This window comes from Alligator mississippiensis, chromosome 3 (genome assembly GCF_030867095.1).
Source record: "Alligator mississippiensis isolate rAllMis1 chromosome 3, rAllMis1, whole genome shotgun sequence".
Lineage (NCBI taxonomy): Eukaryota > Metazoa > Chordata > Crocodylia > Alligatoridae > Alligator > Alligator mississippiensis.
In genome coordinates this window covers 78,598,738-78,618,894 of record NC_081826.1, presented here as the reverse complement: position 1 = coordinate 78,618,894, position 20,157 = coordinate 78,598,738, and the positions used below count along the sequence as shown (strand labels likewise).

At 45.4% G+C, this 20,157-nt stretch overlaps 1 protein-coding gene across 1 annotated transcript in view; it reads right to left on the bottom strand.

The window, feature by feature from the left end:
- Positions 1 to 7,704, bottom strand: part of LOC106738256 (ethanolaminephosphotransferase 1) — an 84,530-nt gene extending 76,826 nt beyond the window's left edge. Inside the window, exon 1 of the mRNA XM_019498584.2 lies at positions 7,596 to 7,704. Coding sequence (XP_019354129.1) covers positions 7,596 to 7,652 — 57 coding nt within the window. The 5' untranslated portion in view covers positions 7,653 to 7,704. The remainder of the gene's footprint in view (positions 1 to 7,595) is intronic.
- Between the last annotated feature and the right edge of the window lie 12,453 nt (positions 7,705 to 20,157).

Genomic DNA, 20,157 nt, shown 5'->3' with positions numbered 1-20,157 from the left:
AATTAGTGCAATAGTAGTGCAATATCTATTATATTTTTATTTTTTGGGGAAGCCAACAAGATAAACATGATAGATTACTTGTTTCAGGAATGGTTCAGCAAACAAAAATCCTCTGTGAATTCACTAATAGAATGCTGCTGCTCTTGAGTTCTAGGAGGCAAGCCTTACAGTCAGTGGCATTGGCTGAAATTTCTGTACCATATGAAGTATAGATTTTACTATGATGCCATCTCATATAATTTGGTAGATGCTGATGATGATAAATAATGACTGTTAATAATGGTTAATAGTTATTAATGACAATTATACCACTTGCTGATAACTAATGCTGATTACAGTTAATGCTAATGATGTTGATTATGGAACTACAAGTGTTAGCCAAGAAGTAATGCTTCTTAATTTTTATTTCGTAAGCAAGCCATGGATGTGAAGGATGTTCCTGTTGACTTCTTGCCTAGAGGCATGGATAGACAAAACGGGGGCCCTAAATTGAAGTGGTGGTTTTTTAAAAACACTGCTTCAATTTAGGGCCCTTTAAACTCCCATGTTGTGCACACACCCAAATTTACCTGCCAATATGGTGGCAGAGAGGGGAGGGTGTGACCACTGGGTCTCGAATACCAGGTCACATGCAGCCTTGGTCCGAGCAATGGGTGGTGTATGCCTTGCAGACTCTTGTGAATTGCCGAGTAGATGTTCCCTCCATGAGTAGTCTTCCCCTATCTCGCCTGTCATGACTGAATGTTTCCCAGTGGCGGACTGACTACCCAGGGACCTTCTGCGGCATGTGGTCTGCCCAATGGTCACTTGCGGGGCTCTGCCACCCCTACGCCCTGACCTTACGCCACCTTGATGGATCACTCAGTCTTCTTGGCCTCGTACCCCTTCACACATAGCTGTGGAGCCTCTCGAGTTCCTTCCCGTCCTGGGTATCAGGTCCTTAGGCCGATCCACTCACTCCGTCACAGGTTGTCTACGTTCGGAGGTCCCAATCGTGGAGCCTGTTCTCATCTACAGTGGACTCCTGTCTTAAAGCCTGAATTCTATGTGAAGCCCTTTGGGCTCTGCACCAATTATTATATTTATATAAGCCCCTCCTATCTCTCAACCCCTTCACATGGGGAAACACAAAGAAAAACACAAAAGAAAAGCACAAGACAACATGTTTACCGCATCGCTAGGACTCTGGATAACTCCCTTCCCTGGACCCTTACATCAGGGTACTGGGTGCCTAGTTCCCTGCGGTCTAGCTAGGGGATGACCCCTGTTTGGGGCTGTGTACCCATGGCCTTCTGCTCAGGTTGTCCTTTCCCCCTTTTCCACTTCATCTGTGAGTCCGATGCTGCCCCACTTCCCTCCCTTCCGGGGCGTCCCAATCTGGGTGCCTCGTAGTTCCTCAGCGTGTGGCTGACTACTTTCTGTGTTCAGGGTAAATGCCCTGCTTCTCCATAGCCCTTCCTGCTGCTCCTGCCGGGGCTCTCCTGGCGGGGAGAATTCCTCCTCTTCCCAACTGTTCCCAATACTCCCACCTGTTATGGTGTGGGTCTTCACATGCCCTTCTCTGCTTCCCCTGTTGCTGCTGCCTTTGCAGATTGCAGGGGCTGCTTCCGGCTTGTCTCCGGCACTGATGATCCATTCCCTGCCACTGTTGCCACAGCCTGCGTCAGGAGCCTCCTCTGCCTCCTCGTCCTGTGCTCCTTCCACCTTGAGGGAGTCCCGAAGTGCATCTTGTGGCCCCGCACTCCTACGGTCTGTTCTCCCTCTCTCTATTCCTCCGCCGTTGGCCCTTTTTCTTATCCTTGCTGGTCGGTGGTTGCTGGTGACATCATCGGCTGGTCTCAGCTGAATAAAGATGCAGCTAATGAGCTGCCTGGGCTTCTCTCCCTGTTCCCGCTGTGCCGTGGCTTCTGCTGTGGGTGAGTAGTTTTTTCTTGTTTTAACTTTTATGTTTGTTTCCTCTCCCTCCTGTCCGTTCTGTCCCCCGTAACTTTATTTTCTTATTCAGGGTCCTTCCCCCTGTTCTCTCCTGGGACAGAGGGTGAGCTGCTGGTGGGCGGAGCAGTCCCTGGACTGCAGGGGGGACTGGTGCTTCCCTCCGTGGCATGGTGGGCCCCCCGGGCAGCATCTGGCCACAGGCACCCAGCTCGGGTGGTCCCAGGGGCACCGCAGCCATGGAAGGAAGCACTGAGTCACTGTGCAGCTCAGGCAGGCAGGCAGGCGCCAGGGGAAAAAAAAGATCAGGCTCTCCACTTTTCTTTGGCGGAGCCTGCCTTACTGGGCTGCTGCCAGGCTGCCTGCAGGGCTTCCTGCAGAGCTGCAGAGCTGCACAGAGCCCAGTCATTTAAGGTGCTTTACGGTGCCGAATTTCCTACAGCAGCTGGAATTACTGTGCAATGCACCGCTGACGCATGCAAACACAAACACCATTAAAGTGGTGCAAAAGCATTTAACCCACTTTAAAGTGTTGTGCACACATGGCCCTTGTTTTGTCTACACACAGCCTATGGAAGCCACAGGAAAGTCAGCCACAACTCTAGAAGAAACTGTTTTTGTTGCATTCTTTACAAAACAAGGGCTGTGTCTTATTTGGGGGCATGTGGTTCGCAAGAAAACATGGTAATATGAAAATGATTCCATATTCGTGCAATTAGTTCATGCCTGAATTTGCTGTCTGGTTTCTAAAAAGTGGCTGAAAAGTTAAATTTTGGGAGTTTAACAATCTTAGGCTGATTTACATGATTCATTTTTTCCTAACTGTGGCATTTTGCCAGTAGTAAGTAGAAGCTAGACTTCAGTAGTTTAGCCCTCTTTTAATGAGTGGTAAAAAACATGGTTTTGCTTCAGCTTACTGTAGGGTAAGAACATACATATGGAAAAATACCACAGAGCAGCTACACATAGCAGCTCTCCACCCACTTTGAACTCACTGTAATTTGCTTGTTTGTCCACACACTAACATTCTTGTGTGTATTTATTTATTAGATGCATGTGCTGCCCTTCCCAACAAAGCATCAGGGTGGCTTACAGTAATGGAACAAAATAACTTATTTTAATATTCTACTTACTTTTATAAAATATAAACAGCTCCCCCCACTCTCTAAACAGTATTCCAGCTTAGCCCTGCTTGCTAAACGCCTGCCCAAATAGGTTTTACAGTGCTCTGGAAGGTTTATAGCCTTGGGCTTTCATAGGCCTCCAGGGAAAGCAGCTACTTTGAATGACCTCCCATATGTTTTTACTAAGCAAACTTTGAGGGTACTTGCAGGGGGTTGCTCTTGGCTGACCTTAGAGATTGTGATGTGGCATAGGAGACAAGATGGTCCCTTAGGTGTGTAGGGTCTAGACCGGGGTAGGTGAAGTCTGGCCCACAGGCCATATCAGGCCCATGACAAACTCCATTTCCCAGCAGCCCCTGCCTGCATTGCTGCAGCCAGTTTCCATGGAGACCCCAGCAGGGGCAGGCCATGACAGTGCAAGGTGAGGGTTTCCATGGAGACCAGCCTCAGCAGCACTGGCAGGGTGTGTGGCTGGGCAGGGAGCCGCTCCAGATCGGGTTCTTGCAGTGGTGACAGAGTGGTCCGGAGCCAGGGCAGAGCTGTGATCTACTGCTCGCATGCCCTGAGCAGCGATGTACCGGCAGTGGATCACAGCTGTGCCCTGACTTCTGTGGACCCCGCCACTGCTGGGGTCTCCATGGAAACTGGCCATGGTGACACAGGCAGGGGGGAAACAGAGCCCGGCCACTGGCCATATCCACCATTTTGCCCACCCCTGGCCTAAACCATTCAGAGCCTTATGGGTGTAGCAGGGCACTGGGATGCACCTGATCCTTTTAAAGGAGTAAGTAGCCTGAGAGGCTGCTTGCAGGTGGCACAGAGGGCTGAGAGACTCACCTGACCTGAAGAGAGCTCAGGCTGGAGCTGTATAAGTCCAGAGCCTGAGCCGGTCAGGCAGTCTCTCCCTGGCACCCACAAAGCAAGGAGCTCTAGGCAGCAGGGCTCCTGAAGGGCGTGCAGTTTATATAAGGAACCCTGCAGGCCTGGGAACAGAGGAAGGTTACCTGGGTAGAGGAAGAGAGGGTTTTACAGGCACATGGTTTTTGTTTTATTTTGAACCCACTGAGAGTTTGAGGGGTCTGCCAGAGGATAGAGATGCTTCCTTTTTAATCAAATGGTCCCAGTGGTTTAGCCTTGAACCCTGCAGTGGCAAGCTCAAGGCCTGCGTAGAGAACCAGTAACCCAGGAGCACACAGACTGAAGGTGCAGCTCAGTAAGGGGTCGAGGAGCCTAGAGCAGGGCTGAGACCTGGACCAGAGGGCCATGTGCCCAGGGAAGGACTGAGCTGGGCCAGAGAGTCCACAAGCCCAGAAGGAGCTAAGCTGGACTGGAGATCTGAGAGCCCAGAGAAGGGGCTGTGTAAGGGACCAGGGGATCCAGAGGCCCAGGGGGGCCCTGAGAGTGTAAATAGACAACATCAATAGGAGACAACACCCGTGAGGCTTGGGGCATGGTGAAGGGAAGGAATGGAGCCATGCAACAAGCACTTACGGCTATGGGTGTCCAGCAGAGGTACAGACAGGCCGAGAGGGCCTACTAGCCTAGGGGCACAAGACTGTGACTGAGCAGCAGAGGTCTTTGTGTCATCGGGGCAAGTAAGATCCTCCTTCTCCTCCCCTTCCCCTTGCTCTCTGGCACTTCACCTCTTTTCCCCCTTTGCACCACGAAGTTTTGCTCAGGGGCACCAAACTTGATAATTATGTCTCTGCACAGGCCAAGTACCAGGTGCTGTGCTGTGGTCTGAGGTTGCAGAATATTTTAGATATACCCAGTGGATATAATAGTTCTGTACCACTTCCTTGCCCCTCTGCCAGTAAGAGAGTCTCCTGTCATCTTCTCCACAACAGGTATTACCCAGAGAAGCCTCAGGTTCAGGCCTCTTGCAAGACCTCCACCCATTGCCATAGAAGGGAATTTAAGCTCTGTATGATGCAAGGGGTTATCACATCTTTTGCATCCATGTCCCTAACAACTGGTTCTGCCATCCTCCTGGCACAAGACTATAATAGATTTGCTGCACAGATAAATGCATAAGAAATGCTATACTAGGTCAGAGCAATGGTCTATCTAGCCTAGTATCCTGTCTCTGACAGTGACAGGAACGGACACTCTAGAGGAAAAGAAGATGAACAGGGTATGTCTAGAGTCTTCTATCCCCTGTTGTACCCTCCCTGGCATCCATTGGTTTAGAAATGCAAAGAAGTTACTGTACCTTTGGAATAGGGAGCAGGACATAGGCAAAGCATATAAACGCATTCCCTAGAAACATGTTTATTCTTATAAAAAATTACAAATACTGCTTTTCATTTAAGGTTTACTATTGTGCAATAGAACTGGTTGGACACATTTTCATTTTAGCTGGCTATTAATATTACATTTGTAAAAATGGAGTTTGTTATACTTGGCCTCAACAAGATCTAATAGTTATTTCTCATCTACCTTGGTTGACTCCTATGGTTAGAAAAAAATATCTAAAATATTTTCCAGCTTTGCCAATATTCTTGGGTGTCTGAAATTGTTTTAACAAAAAAATGTTTCCATGTGTGGGTTCATTCTTTTTAAGGATCATGTGATACACCTTGTGGTTAATTAGTGCTATGAAATGCTCACACTGTAATTTAAAGAAAATTATTTTCAGATCTTTTACCCATATATATTTCTTTGCAGCTCATTATATTCAAGGCAAACTTACTGAAATCAGTGGAACGGGATTTAATCCAAGTAAAGTTCTGAAGAGGCTTAAAATACATTTTAGTGAAATTACTTAGTTTTATATAAATATTCCAACAATTTCAGGCAAGACTCTCATTCCATTGTTGTGTAATTATACGAATGCACAAGGCCTGTTCTAAACAGTTTGCAAACTCAAAAAAAATTAGATGCACGGTAACAAACAAAGAAGCCCTTTACTTATATTCTATTTAAATATTCTGCAAACACCCATACTTGTTACTTTGTCCAGATGCATCCTCAAATGTACTCCCCCCTGCTGCTGATACAATGTTTCTTACAGAAATATTTGTTTTTAACCTTTTCTACCACATTTCCCCCTCAGGCAGGGGGTTGGACTAGATCAGTGGTTCTCAACCTTTTTTGTACCAGGACCCATTTGTAAATATTGATGGCCAGTCTCGACCCAGTGCCCCTCACTCCTGACCTGCCCCTCCAGGCCCCAGCCCCCCAAGTGTGTGGGCCAGTGGGTGGGTGTGTGGGGCAGGGGTGCCGCAAGCCGCCCCTTGCTGAAACTCTACCAGCCTGAAAAGCAAAAGCCATGGTTTCCCATGTTTTTCTTCTTTAAAGCAAAATCCATTTTTAAAGTTTCTGTGTAACCCTTTTATATACTCCTGCAACCCACTTTTGGGTCACAACCCACAGGTTGAGAAACACTGGACTAGATGACCTCTGACGGTCCCTTACAGCCCTGCTTCTCTATGACTATTTATTTCCCCTCCCACTGCCCCCCCCCCTTTTTTTACATATTTTTGAGTTTTGTTTCATTTTGTTTGGATATGTAAAAAGTGGCTGTTATTCTTTCTGAAGCAAGCACTGGGTCCCATTCAGTTCCTCACTAGCATCCTGTACATATCCTCCTTACTTCCCTTCAGCGTCCAACTCAGTCAACAATTCCAAGGGGAGTATTTTACCTTATTAAGTTAGGATGCCCTGTTGTACAGACAGATGCGTCCGCACACACACTTTCAATAGGGCAAACCAGAAAGGGGTTCTGTGGGACTGCAAGATGACTACAAGCATCACTGCAGTCAACAGAGCCAGATGTGAATGATGTTTTGCTTCTATGAGAGAAAATAAATGACTTCAAGGAGAGAGGGAGCTTTGGGACCCGACACATTCAAATGGGAGAAGCTGAAAGAAAGAAAAAACAGGCTGATGTGCTTCCTTATTTGCATCTGCACACTTTTATCTGCGCTAGTTTGATCTGCTGCAGATCCCTTCCAGCCAGGTGATGACAGAGATCCTGGTTTTCTCTGAGAAAAAAAATCCCCAATTTTTGGTTAAAAAAAAGGAACCGCAAATCCACAATTGTTCCACGATCAAAATGAAACACCACTATATAGTCAGGTATCCAGGTTGTACACGACTAGATATGTACACTATTTATGTACACCACTATATATGTCTCTATCTATTCACGGTGTTTCATTTTGATCATGGGAAAATGTGGCTTTGGGGTTCCTTTTTTTTTAAACCCGAAAACTGGGGATCGTTTTTAAATCGGAGAAAACCAGGATCCCTGGTGATGACACACATCCACCACCTGATAAACAACCTCAGCCAGCAGTTGTCTGCTCTGTGCCGTAGGAGCGGGCAGCAGGGCATCTCCCAGCCGCCCCAAGGCTTTCAGGACCAGGGAGAGAAAGGAGGGGCAGGGCAAAGCCGAGGCTGCGCGGAGGGAGACGCCCGGTCCCCAAAGCCGAAGCCCCCCTGGCTGCCCCGGCCAGGCTCGTGGGTGCAGCCCCTCCCGGTGGAAGAGGGGTCCGGGGCAAAGAGGGGAAGGGGGTGCCCCGGGGCTGGGCTTACCTTGTACTGGCGGAAGCCGGCCAGCTGCTGGGCGCTGACATACTGCACCCGCCACATCGCGCCGCGTCTGCCCAGCCCAGCTCCCCAGCGCCGCCGCCGCCGCCCACCCGGGCCGGGCTGGGCCAGGAGGAGCCGGGCGGGGTGGTGACAGGCTCAGACCTGCTCCCAGCTGCTGTGCTCTGATCTGCTCAGCAGCGCCCAGCACGGCCGCTCCCTGGGAGCGGGGTGGGAAGAGGCGCCCGGGGCCTTTGGGACAATGACGGGATTCATTCATTTCTGCCGCATCTACGAGACCTGAGCGGAGGGGTCTCCCCGGGGGGCGGACAGCTCGCTCCGGGCCGCACCCTGCCGGGCCCAGGTGGCTGCGCTGCTCCGCTGTCAGACTTCTTCACAGGGGTGCAGGCGGGAGCCGTGCGGGGCTAAGGACGCAGGCAGACAAGGGTCTTTGGGTGAATCTGGTATCTTTTAGTAGACCAACTTAAATAGTTGGAAAAAAATTAAATAGCTGGGAAAAAATGTAAACCTGAAAGCTTGCTAAAATTTTCTCCCCAGACTATGTAGGTTGGTTTAGTAAAAGGTATGAGATTCACCCAAAGCTATTCAAAGGAGATTGATAACTAAAATGGGATTCTGGTTTTCTCTGATTTAAAAAAAATCCCCAATTTTTGGTTAAAAAAAGTGACCCCAAATCCACGTTTCCATGATTAAACTCAAACTAGATCTAACTATCTAGATAGAAAGATAGATAGATAGATATTAGTGGTTTTTGATTTTAATCATGGAAACGTGGATTTGGGGTCACTTTTGGGGTCTAGATAGATAGATAGATAGATAGATAGATAGATAGATAGATAGATAGATATCAATATTATTCTATCTGTAGATAGATAGATAGATAGATAGATAGATAGATAGATAGATAGATAGAGATTAGTGGTGTTTCATTTAAATCACAGAAAACATGGATTTGGGGTTACTTTTTGGGATTTGGGGGTCACATATTTCCATGATTAAAATGAAACACCACTAACATCTATCTCTATCTAGAGATAGATATAATTCTACTATAGATAGATAGATAGATAGATAGATAGATAGATAGATAGATAGATATTAGTGGTGTTTCATTTAAATCATGGAAAACATGGATTTGGGGTTACTTTTTGGGATTTGGGGTTCACATGTTTCCATGATTAAAATGAAACACCGCTAATATATAGATATATCTATATATTAGCGGTGTTTCATTTAAATCACAGAAAACGTGGATTTGGGGTTACTTTTTGGGATTTGGGGTTCACATGTTTCCATGATTAACATGAAACACCACTAAAATATAGATTTATCTAGATTTATCTATATTTTAGTGGTGTTTCATGTTAATCATGGAAACGTGAATTTGGGGTTACTTTTTTAACCAAAAATTGGGGATTAATTAACCAGGATCCCTGCTGATAAGGGATTAGTAGTTACGAGGGTTTTCTCCCTCCCAGCTCCAAGCAGCCGGATTCATGAAAGCAAGAAGCAAGATTAGACTGGTAATGTATTTTATGGGAAGAGCTATCAAATCCATTCTAGCTGTCCTTGAGCACAGAGACCGCCCCCAAGTCTGGATTGGGTTTTTTTTTTTCCCTTCATGTGATTTTTCCATTCTGAACAGTGACTTTGCATAGATTCTGTGTTGTTGTAGGCCAAAGCGAAATACTACCAAATGATTTGTTTCTTGCATATTCCCTGAATCATCATCACTGCAATTACACTCCGGCACTAACAAAAACAAAGTACTTCTTTTCTCTATTGAAAGAGGCCTGTTTTTCTCTCTGACTTTCTCAGGAGAAGCCTGTTAAAAAAAGTGTCATTGAAACATTCACAGCTCTCAAAGTGCCTGATCCTGCACCTGTTTCAGGGATAAAGGTTGTAGCTGTGTTGGTCTAAACAACAAAAGCAGTCATTGTGGTAGAGATGATATCTCTTATTAGAACAACTAGACAGCTGCAAAAAAATTCTTTACTTGCAAGCTTTTGGGCTCATGTGCCCTTCCCCAGGCAAAGGAGAATGCAAAGATTGTAACATTTCTCCTAGGTAGAAATGAAACTTCATATTGCACAAGAGAGCTGGAGGGTAGTGTAAGTTTTTCTGGCTGGAAAAGTTGATTTTATGCAAATTAGGCTCTGGTAAAAGTTGGAGCAGTTTACTTACCTCAAAGGTGTCTGATGGCAAGCAGGATGTTGAATTATGCTTTTTTCTTGTTAAGGTGTTTCATACAGCACAGGAGTACTGGTGATGGAAAGGTCTGCCTGGGCCAGGAAGTTCTGTTGTGTTCAGGCTGCTCTGCAAGCATGCAAATTTGGCTCGAAACAAAAGGTTGGAGTGTGTTAGCTGCTAGGTCTCAGGGTGCTGAATTTTACTGATCCTGCACATACATTCTACTATGAATAATCTTCTTAATATAATCCAATTATGATAACAGGCAGCATAGCTAATTGTGTTTGCAGTATCAGGCCACAAACTCATTTTTATGGTAGGGATTTTGTTTTGTAAAGTGCCACTCCCTGACATGCCTTGGCTTTAAAAGTAGACATATGACATTGTCATTTAACATTTTTTATTTCCATTCTTTCACAACATCTGATAAAGTGAATTTCAGTTCATGAAAGCTTGTGAGATATAGAAATCTTCTTTGGTTAGTCTATAAGGTGCAAATCTACCCTGCCTTCTGCATGACACATCTCATGATTAAAGAAAGCACTATTGATGTAGCAAGCGGGGGGTGTGGGGTGGTGAGTGGGGCAACCACCCAGGGCACTGAAGCAAAGAGGCGCTAACAGGCACTGCCCTGTCAGGGCAGAGCATGGGACGAAACCACAAGTGGCTCATTTGGGGGGGACACAGGGACAGGGGAAGGCAGCTTTCACCACTGTGTGCACTTCTGGGCAAGCATGGGACAGCATGTGCCCCCCAGATCTGTGCATGGGGCAAGGACAGGCTGATACTGTGGGCTTTGTCCTGGACACCCAACTTCCTTGCCACGGTACTGGAAAGCACTTTCAGATACAAATTTCAAATCAACAGACTGTTGGCTCCTCTACACAAGATGCTACTGTGCAGTCGTTAATGCACATTTATTTAGTACTTGTAATAGCAAGTGCTAAATAAATGCACAGTAACCAGAGTTACTGTGCAGTAGCATGGGCAAACATATTTTAAGTGACACTACTTCGCAGTAGTGTATTAGCACTAGTCTTGGTGTGACACCCTACTGTGCAGTATTTTTTGGCTACTGTGCAGTCAGTGTCTCGTGTAGATGCATTCTCTGTAACACGCTTCTTATTTTTATAATATAGGTCAAGGAAGGGAGTGTATGTGGACTTCTTGGGAATTAAAAGTTATATATCTCCAGACATTCAGATACTTCTGTGAGCATGGCAGACACTCTAGACATATCTCCATACATTCAGACACTTCTATGAGCAACAAAATGCCATGATATGGCTGCTTGCTGGGGAACTCCCCGGCAAGTGTCCATATCATGGCATTTCATTGCAAATTGCATTTTTCATTAAAATCATTTTCATGAAAAATGTGAAATCCAGATTTAAACCAGGCCCTACTTCTTGGGTTGAGCCTGCCTCTGGTTGTTGATACTGATACAGCAGCAGGTTTGTTTAACCGATGCTGTGGGGTTTGAATACATTATGCCATGCACCCAAGTCCACAAGCACCCTGCAGACTGGAAATGAATGCTTAAATTGCTCTGGACTCATCTCTCTGCATCTACTCCCAAGCCCTCAGTCTCTGAGAGCAGGCACTGCGGGTATTTAAGTCCTGTTTAAACTCCTAGTTTGCCAATCTAGATCTCCTTGTCCTATATTTTACCTCCTCTGAACCCACTGGTTGCATAATGCAGAATCAGAACTTTCATTGCATCAGAAAAAACTGCTGCTATAATAATCAGGTAATATGGTTGTGTTGGCAGGAGATAATCACTATCTGCAAGCAAAGTGTTCAAAAGTGACTTTTGTAAGTTGTGTTTAAGACTGGAACTTCACTTCTAAACAGATATGATCCCCTTTGCTGTGGACACCTGGCAGATGTTAAAGAACTGTTTCCATCAGTCTTTTTAACACAATATTCCCTCTCTGCTTGAACGCTGTTATTACCTTAAATGGTGCTCAAGAACAGTATTTGAAAAGTGTTGTAATATCAAGAGGACCTAAATGATTATGCCAAAGTAATATTAAATGTCTAATTAAAACTTACTAAAGAAAGGCATTAAAATTTAAGACATATCCTTGAAGTGCACTTTTGTGCATAAATATTGCTGTAATTTTTACATGTTGCATGAACTAAATTATTAAAGCAGAGATTTTTGGCTGGTGTAAATTGGTGTAACCCAATTGAAATAATAGAATAACTGAATCATAGAAAATTAGGATTAGAAGGGACCTCAGGAAGTCATCTAGTCTACCCCCCTGCTCAAAACAGGACCATTCCCAACTAGATCATCCCAGCTAAGGCTTTGTCTAGATGGGTCTTAAAAACCTCCAAGGATGGAGATTCCACAATCTATTTGGGTAAACTGTTCTAGTGTTTTACTAACCTCCTAGTGAGAAAGTTTTTCCTAATATCTAGCCTAAATTTCCCTTGCTGAGACTTGAGACCATTGCTCCTTGTTCTGTTTTCTGCCACCACTGAGAACAGTTTAGCTCAATCCTCTTTGGAACCTTCTTTCAGGTAGTTGAAGGCTGCTATTCAATCTCCCCCCTCAGTATGGAGGTAGACCAGTTTTTGCTTTTGGAGGTTCTGACTCTGTATGTTATCCATTAGTAGACAAAGTGAAGTATTTTCTAGATTAAATTTTAGCTTAAACTTCAAAACTCTTCTTTTTTTGTAAAATGTATCTTGTTGAACTGCACAAGACTAGTTGCTTGTATAATTTAGGCAAAAACTGGTCCCAAATGATACCTTATCTATAATAACCTATAAAGTGTCGTGGAAACACACACAGCATACTTTTGGGTCAGGTCAGCAGAAGCTTTTATTCAAAAGAAACTACAGCTGTAGGGGGGATTCCAAAGTGACATGGATTTCCCAAGCACTTGGAAGGGGTCCCCCCCCAAGAGCAAAATCAGGAGGCTTATATACTTTTTAACAGTTGCTTACAACTCACGTGATCATATAGTGAAATTAGCATGAAAAGCGGCTATAATATTACTTCATTATTTCTTTGCTGTAATCAGGATGGGAACTAATGGGGGAGGCGAGGTTAGTTCACAAACCTCCTTCTTGCACCTGGAAATCAGATTTGTACATACTTTTTTGCTATCTTCAAGGCCGCGGTGAGCGAAGCAGTTGCAGAGGAGTTACAAAGAACAAACACTTTCTCTTATCTGTTCTACTATACAGAGCCAGCAATTCTCCACAAAGCGGTTATGTCATCTTATAACTAAAATAATCAAAGTTTAAGGCATATATTTTTTCTGATTCCACAGTCCCCCCTTTGAGACTATTTAGTCTCACTTTAGCCTTAAACTTCCATTCTCATGAGCCCCTCTATTTCATCATGCAGCCTTTCATGTTTTCTTTCAATCTGCTCACACTTTTGTAACACCAGTATTCTAGACTCTGCTGTGGGTTTTCTTGCCTTGCTAAAGCTTCTCCTGCTGGATTTCATGCAGCAGAGGATCAGTTGCACTAAGACATAAAACATTATCAGAACTATCAAGACAAACAATATTCCATACCGGATTTTCTTGCCAAGGGCCCCGAAATTTGGGAGCCAGGAGGTTAGCCAAGACCACATTTCTTCTAGACCCCAGTCAGTATTTTCTGAGGCCACTTGATGTAGGACCCTTAACTGATTTCGGATTTTGCGAATGTCAGTTTCGATTCGCATGTCCTGATTGACATAGACACAACAGGTGGAGTTTACTAAGGCACATACTCCTCCCTGGGATACCAATAGGTAATCTAGGGCTATGCGGTGTTGTATAGTTACTTGTGAGATCTGGGAGATCTCTTCTTGCAGAGCCTGAATTGCATCCGCAGTGGCATTTCCCATAGCTTCCATTGTGGCTGAAATGTTAATTATGGCTAGTTCCAATTCTCTTATTCCAAGCCACGGTATGAAGGTTCTCACAAATTGATGGAACCCTGTGTTTCTGGTAGCTAAGGGGTTAACCGCCCTTTTCATGTGATGGTTGAAATTTTTTACTTGTTCCAGATATATTGCACTATGCATTTCGAAATCAGGGATAACACGTCCAAGAGTGCGTGCCCCCACCCAATTCCAGGGTAAGATTTTATGAGCCCTGTTTCCGCAGAGCCAGTAAAGGCCTGGGGCAGAAAGGGTACTTAAATCTCGACAGGTGTTGTGCCATATCTGGCACTTTCGATTGATATGCATCGTATAGGACGGACTACGTCCAGCTGCTATCCTGCTGGACAGAGATATATTACAAGAAGTAAAATTGGAGTCAATGTAAAATTCCGATCTGTTTGCAATGAGAGCAACATGAGGTTCCTTAGAAAAGTTGTAGACCATGAATCTTGTACAACTGAGAGAGGGTACGTTACCCAACAGGATTCCACTGGTGCTACTAGGGCTATAATCTAGAGTAGTTAGTTAGGCAATGAGGGTAGTGTCCTACAGGTGTGGCTTTATTATAAGCTCCGGTGTTGTTGGATCTGTAACAGAAAGGCGCCTCTACTCTTGGGGAGATTATCCAGTTAGCAGGGGTGGCACTCCATTCTTTAGGAGCGGACCGATGGGCAGCTAACGAGTAGTGTCTAACGAAGCCGCCTTTTATTTTTCCCCATTGCTGGAGGGATATTGGTACTCCGATCATTGGGATTCCTTGGTGTAGGTGCGCTGGGCTGTGAGAGCATATCCAGCAGTCACTTTTATTTTCAGCTTGAGCCACCGTACGGGAGATCTGCAAGTACAAATTTTTCTCCCACCCCCCTTGGGTGATACTGAGATACCCAAGTGTGATATATAAGGATATCAGTGCCATTTTTAGATACAGGAGGGACAAAGAATCTTAACAACAAACATAACCAGCACCAGTAAGAAAAAGAACACTACCAGCCAAACCCAGGATGGCAGCCAAAGTCTTTCTTCGTTCTCTGGGCTCAAGTTACCTAAAGGACTGATAATGTCAGTACTTGGTCTTGATCGAGGTGGTGATCTTCCGAATGGGAGCATTCACTTTCTTCGAGGCTGAAGATGATATCTTCATTATTCAACTGATGAATCCAGCTGGGCTAAGGTGTTGGGTTCAGGGGAGAGGTTACTAGCACTTGCACCCTGATGCTCCTCACTTGCCTGAGTGAGGTCCTGAGGGTCTTTGTCCTTGGCCTCAGGGAAAGATCTCAACCTTGGTTGGAATACAGCTGCTTCGGGGTCCAATGGAGGTGATACCTTCTTGCAGTGCGAGGCGTGAGTCCACGTTTGGTGACCTTGGCAACGAACAGCAGAATTAGTGGTCAGAAGTACCTGGAAAGGTCCTTTCCATCTGGGTTGAAGTGCGTTTTTCCGTTGATAGACCTTTACATAGATCCAATCCTCTGGTTCGAGGTTGTGACAGGGAACATCCGGTGGTTGAGGTAAGGCTTCTTGGACCTGTGAATGAACAGACCTGGCATACTTTATTAATGCCTTGCAATAATTTAGTACAGTTTCATCAGTTAGTTGTAGGTCTGTTTGGTGTGGGGCAACAGGTGGTGTAGCTGGCATCCTCATGGGTTGTGCCATGAGTATTTCATAAGGGGTTAGGCCATGTTTTCTGTTAACAGTGTTTCTAATGTGCATAAGAGCAATGGGCAGCGCATCAGGCCCTTTGAGGCCTGTTTCAGCACAAATCTTCGAAATGCGCGTTTTTAAATCAGAGTTTTTACGTTCTACAGCACCACTTGATTGTGGATGATAACTACAGTGTAGGTGTTGCTGTATGTTGAGTGCTTGGCAGATGTTTTTTACTATCTGTCCTGTAAAATGGGTGTCGCGATCGCTATCTATTGTGAGGGGCAATCCAAATCTAGGGATGAATTCTTTGAGCAATTTCTTTGCTACAGTGATGGAATCAGCATGTATGCATGGGTAGGCTTCCACCCATCTAGAGAACACATCAATAATAACAAGAATGTACTCATAAGAACAGCACTTAGGTAGCTGCACAAAATCAATTTGCAGATTTACAAACGGTCCCCATGGAGGGGGATGGGCTGCGGGTGTCGTTTTTACCCGTTGCCCAATGCTGTGAGCTAAACAGATGGGACAGGAGCTACAGTACTGTTGTGCCATGGAAGGAAAATTTGGGGCAAACCAATTTCTCTGTACTGTAGCAATCATCCCCCCTTTGCTCGTATGGGCCACAGAGTGGGTTAAACGAGCAAGATGTGGCAAAAGCTCTCTAGGCGCCACCAGGCGGCCGTCCGGGGAGCGCCAGAGAGAGTCGGGGTGCAGTGAACATCCTGCACGCAGCCACTCATTTATTTCCTTTTTTGGGGCCTGATTTTGAAGACGGGCCAGACTTGAAAGGCTAGCCAAAGGAGACTGGTCTGCTGAAAAACAAACAAAAACAGAGTTAGGAGCCTGTGGGCCAGAAAGGCCCGCGTTTCTGGCAGAACCGTCTGCCAGATCATTTCCTCGTGTAACATCATCAAAGGGTTTCTCATGAGCTTTACATTTAACAATAGCAATAACAAGAGGCAATTGAACAGCTTCTAAGAGCGCTTTTACATAACAACCATGACTGATTTGGGTCCCTGATGAAGTGAGGAACCCTCTTTGTTTCTAGATTTGACCAAAATCATGAACAACACCAAAAGCATACTAAGAGTCAGTATAAATGGTTGTGGTTTGATTTTTTGTAAGCATGCAAGCACGTGTTAAAGCAATGAGTTCAGCAACTTGAGCAGAACGAGCTTGGGGTAAAGAATAGGCTTCCAAAACAGCATACTGAATGCATACTGTATATCCCGCAACTAATTTGCCTGCATCATTTTTAAGATAGGAACCATCAACAAACAAAACAAGGTCAGAGTTTGGGATAGAAATGTCCTTGAGGTCAGTTCGAGGGGTTAACAATTGAGTTGTGATAGACAGGCAATCATGAGGCTCACCATCAGAGGCAATAGGCAGAAGTGACGCAGGATTCAGAATTGAACAGCGATTTAAGGTTATATTTGCAGCTGACAGTAGAAGTTTCTCATATTTAGTAAGACGGGAATTGGAAATGTGCTGAGTTTTGCCCTTGAGGAGAAGGGCCATCACAGCATGTGGAGCTGCAATGGTTAAAGAGTATCCCAAAACTAGAGAATCTGTCTTTTCAACCAACAAGGCAGCAGCTGCAACTGAACGGAGGCAAGGAGGAAGTCCCGCAGCTACGGGATCAAGGGCAGAGCTGTAATACACAATTGGGCGATGCTTTTCACCATGCAGCTGAGTGAGTACTCCTAAAGCGATTCCTTCCCTTTCATGACAAAACAAGGTAAAGGGTTTCTTATAATTAGGAAGTCCAAGATCGGGAGCAAGAGTGAGGGCTTGCTTAAGGGCCACAAATGCTTGTTCGGCTTCAGGAGTCCAAGGGAGGGGTTCTGGGGTGGTATCATGAGTGAATGTTTGCAAGGGTTTTGCAAAAGCAGCATAACCCAGGATCCACTGTCTACAATAACCCGTTGCACCTAAGAATCCCCTCATCTGTTTTCTAGTCATAGGTTTGGGAATGTTGAGGATAGCTTCAACTCTACTAGGGGAAAGGTGTCATTCTCCTGCTGAGATATCATGCCCTAAATAATGTACCTTAGACTTGCAGAGCTGCAATTTAGATTTTGAGGCCTTGTGGCCTTTCTGAGCTAAAGCTGTGGGGAGTGTCAAAGTATCTTGCTTACAGGCCTCCAAAGTGGGTGAGGCTAACAATAGATCATCAACGTACTGAACAAGGGTGGACCCCCCTTTGAACATGATAGGATCCAAATCCTTTTTTAGGATCTGGGAAAACAGGGTTGGGGACTCTGTATATCCCTGAGGGAGTCTTGTCCAGGTATATTGAAATCCCTGATAAGTAAATGCAAACAGATACTGGCTATCCTTATGAATGGGGATAGAGAAAAAAGCAGAACAAAGGTCCACTACTGTGAAATATGTAGCATCTGAAGGGATACAGGAAAGAATAGTGGCAGGGTTAGGGACCACGGGGAAAGCGGGTAAAACAGCGGCATTTACAGCTCGAAGGTCTTGCACAAAGCGATAAGTATCTTTACCAGGTTTTTTGACAGGTAGGATAGGTGTGTTGCAAGGGAAGCATATTGGGACAATAATCCCTTGCTCAAGGAGTGAGGAAACAACAGGCTTGATCCCTTCCTCAGCTTCCTTTGAGATGGGGTACTGTGGGACACGGGGAAGTGGCTTGGCAGGGTTCAAGATGATACGCACTGGTTCCGCACACAGCATGTGCCCCACTTCATTCGCATGGGTGGACCACAGCTGTGGAGGTACTCATGCCAACAGTTCCTCTTGCAAGTAGGAAGTGTCAGGATCAGAGTACTCCTGGGTAAGCAAAGCCACAAGCTCGGTTTCCCTATGTTCCGGTACCTCAAGGTAAACACCATTTGGGCTACAATAAATCACGCATCCCAGTTTACACAGCAAATCCTTACCAAGGTTGACAGGTGCACAGGGGCTAAGAAGAAAGGCATGATTTTCAGACAAAGGGCCAATAGAGATGGAGACAGGTTCAGAGACGGGATGTGGGATAGGTTGTCCGCATATACGGACAGCATTTACAGTTTCAGAAGAATAAGGTAGAAAAGGAAACTCAGCAGCCTTTAGCGTGGAGCGGGACGCTCTGGTGTCGACAAGACAGGAGACAGGTTTACCAGAAATAAGGCATTCAACAAACGGACCAGATTGGTCAGTAGCAAGCAAAGGAGCGATGATGTCACTGTCCCTCAGGCTGTCCTATTTAACACTGGGAAAATTGACAGGAAGTGGAGGTGGGGGCTGGGGTCTGGGTCCTTGGCCGGGGCGGTTGGGGCATTCTGATTTCCAATGTCCTTCTTGCTTGCAATAATGACATTGGTTCCCATAGCCTGGGTTTTGTGGGCTCAAGGATCTATCTCTTCCCCTGAATCTACCTGGGCCTTCCCTTCCCCGTCCTCATCCCCTTCCTCTACCTGGACCCTGCAACTGAGAAATCTGTAAGGCCATTAACTTAAACTTGGCATTGTCTTTAGACCGTTCCAATTTGTTATGAAAATGGTTAGTCACAGCAAGGACTTCAGTCAAATCTTTAGTTTCCCAGCCAATAATTACTGTTTGAATTTTCTCAGCAATTTTAGGGTTAAGTCCCTGGACGAATGCTGCCACTATTGTTTGTTTAGCATTTCCGACTGGGTTATCCATTCCTGAGTATCGTTCAAATGCCTGTTTGAGGCGTTCTAAATAGTCACTGGGGTGTTCATTCTTGTTTTGTTTACAGGTATTTATTTTGGTCCAGTCTGCCTTTTTTGGGCAAATTGTGAGAACTGCCTGAACCAAAGCATTTCTCTTGTCAATAAAGTCTTGGCCAATCCCTGGGTTTTGATCTGGCCAAGTACAGGCAGCATACAGACGTAGCATAGTTTCCTTGGGCAAAATGGATCGCATGAGCTGATTAATGTCAGCCCATGTTGGATTATAACAATTTATAACAGTCTGCAATTTTTCCTGAAATTTTTCTGGGTCTTTCCTGATTTTGGGGAATTTTTGAGTTAAATTGTAGAGATCACCTGGAGTCCAGGGTGCATGCACAGTTACTATATTTTGTCCATCGGTGCCCATGCCTGGCATTTGTCTTAGGGGGTAAACTTGTGCAGCTCGGGATCTAAGATTGATGGGAGATCTTCCCATGCCTATTCCCATTCTTCTAAATACACCTGTGGTGGGTTGTGACCCAGGAGTAAATTGCCACACTGGTGATGATTGAGTGGCAGATATGGTGGATGAGTCTGGACTATTAAGCTTCGTGGATGAATTTACTGAAGGAGCTTCAGCTAATGGGTTACTAGCCTGGGCTGCAGCCTGATGTTGAACCGGTTGTTGCTGATGTGGGAGTCCCAGGAGAGCAGGGTTCGAACAAAGGTCAAGGATATCCTCTGCTGGCTCCGGTGGTGGGGGCACCCTGGGCAATGCTGGATACATCGGAGTGGTGGCCGGCGTGTAATTTGGGGGAGCAGCCAATTTCTCCCGAACAGCTTTTAACTGCTGTTTTAATTTTTCTTGAGAGTCTTTTAGGCTCCTAGTTGGAGATTCTGTCCGCCTTTTGGACATTTCATCATACCAATAAAAGAATGCGTCCCACTGGTTTTGTGGTGTTTTGGATCCACGGGACTCTAAAGCCCCTCTTAAGCGCACTATTTTATCCTGATCAAATGTTCCTTCCTGTGGAAAATGCTTCACAGGATCATCCCTAGTATACCAGTTCCACTAATCCAAGTATTTGCAAGCCTCGGGAGAATAGTGTGTGTACATAAAGTATGCCGAAGTCCCCTTAGGGGGGACAGGAACTTGTTTAGACTG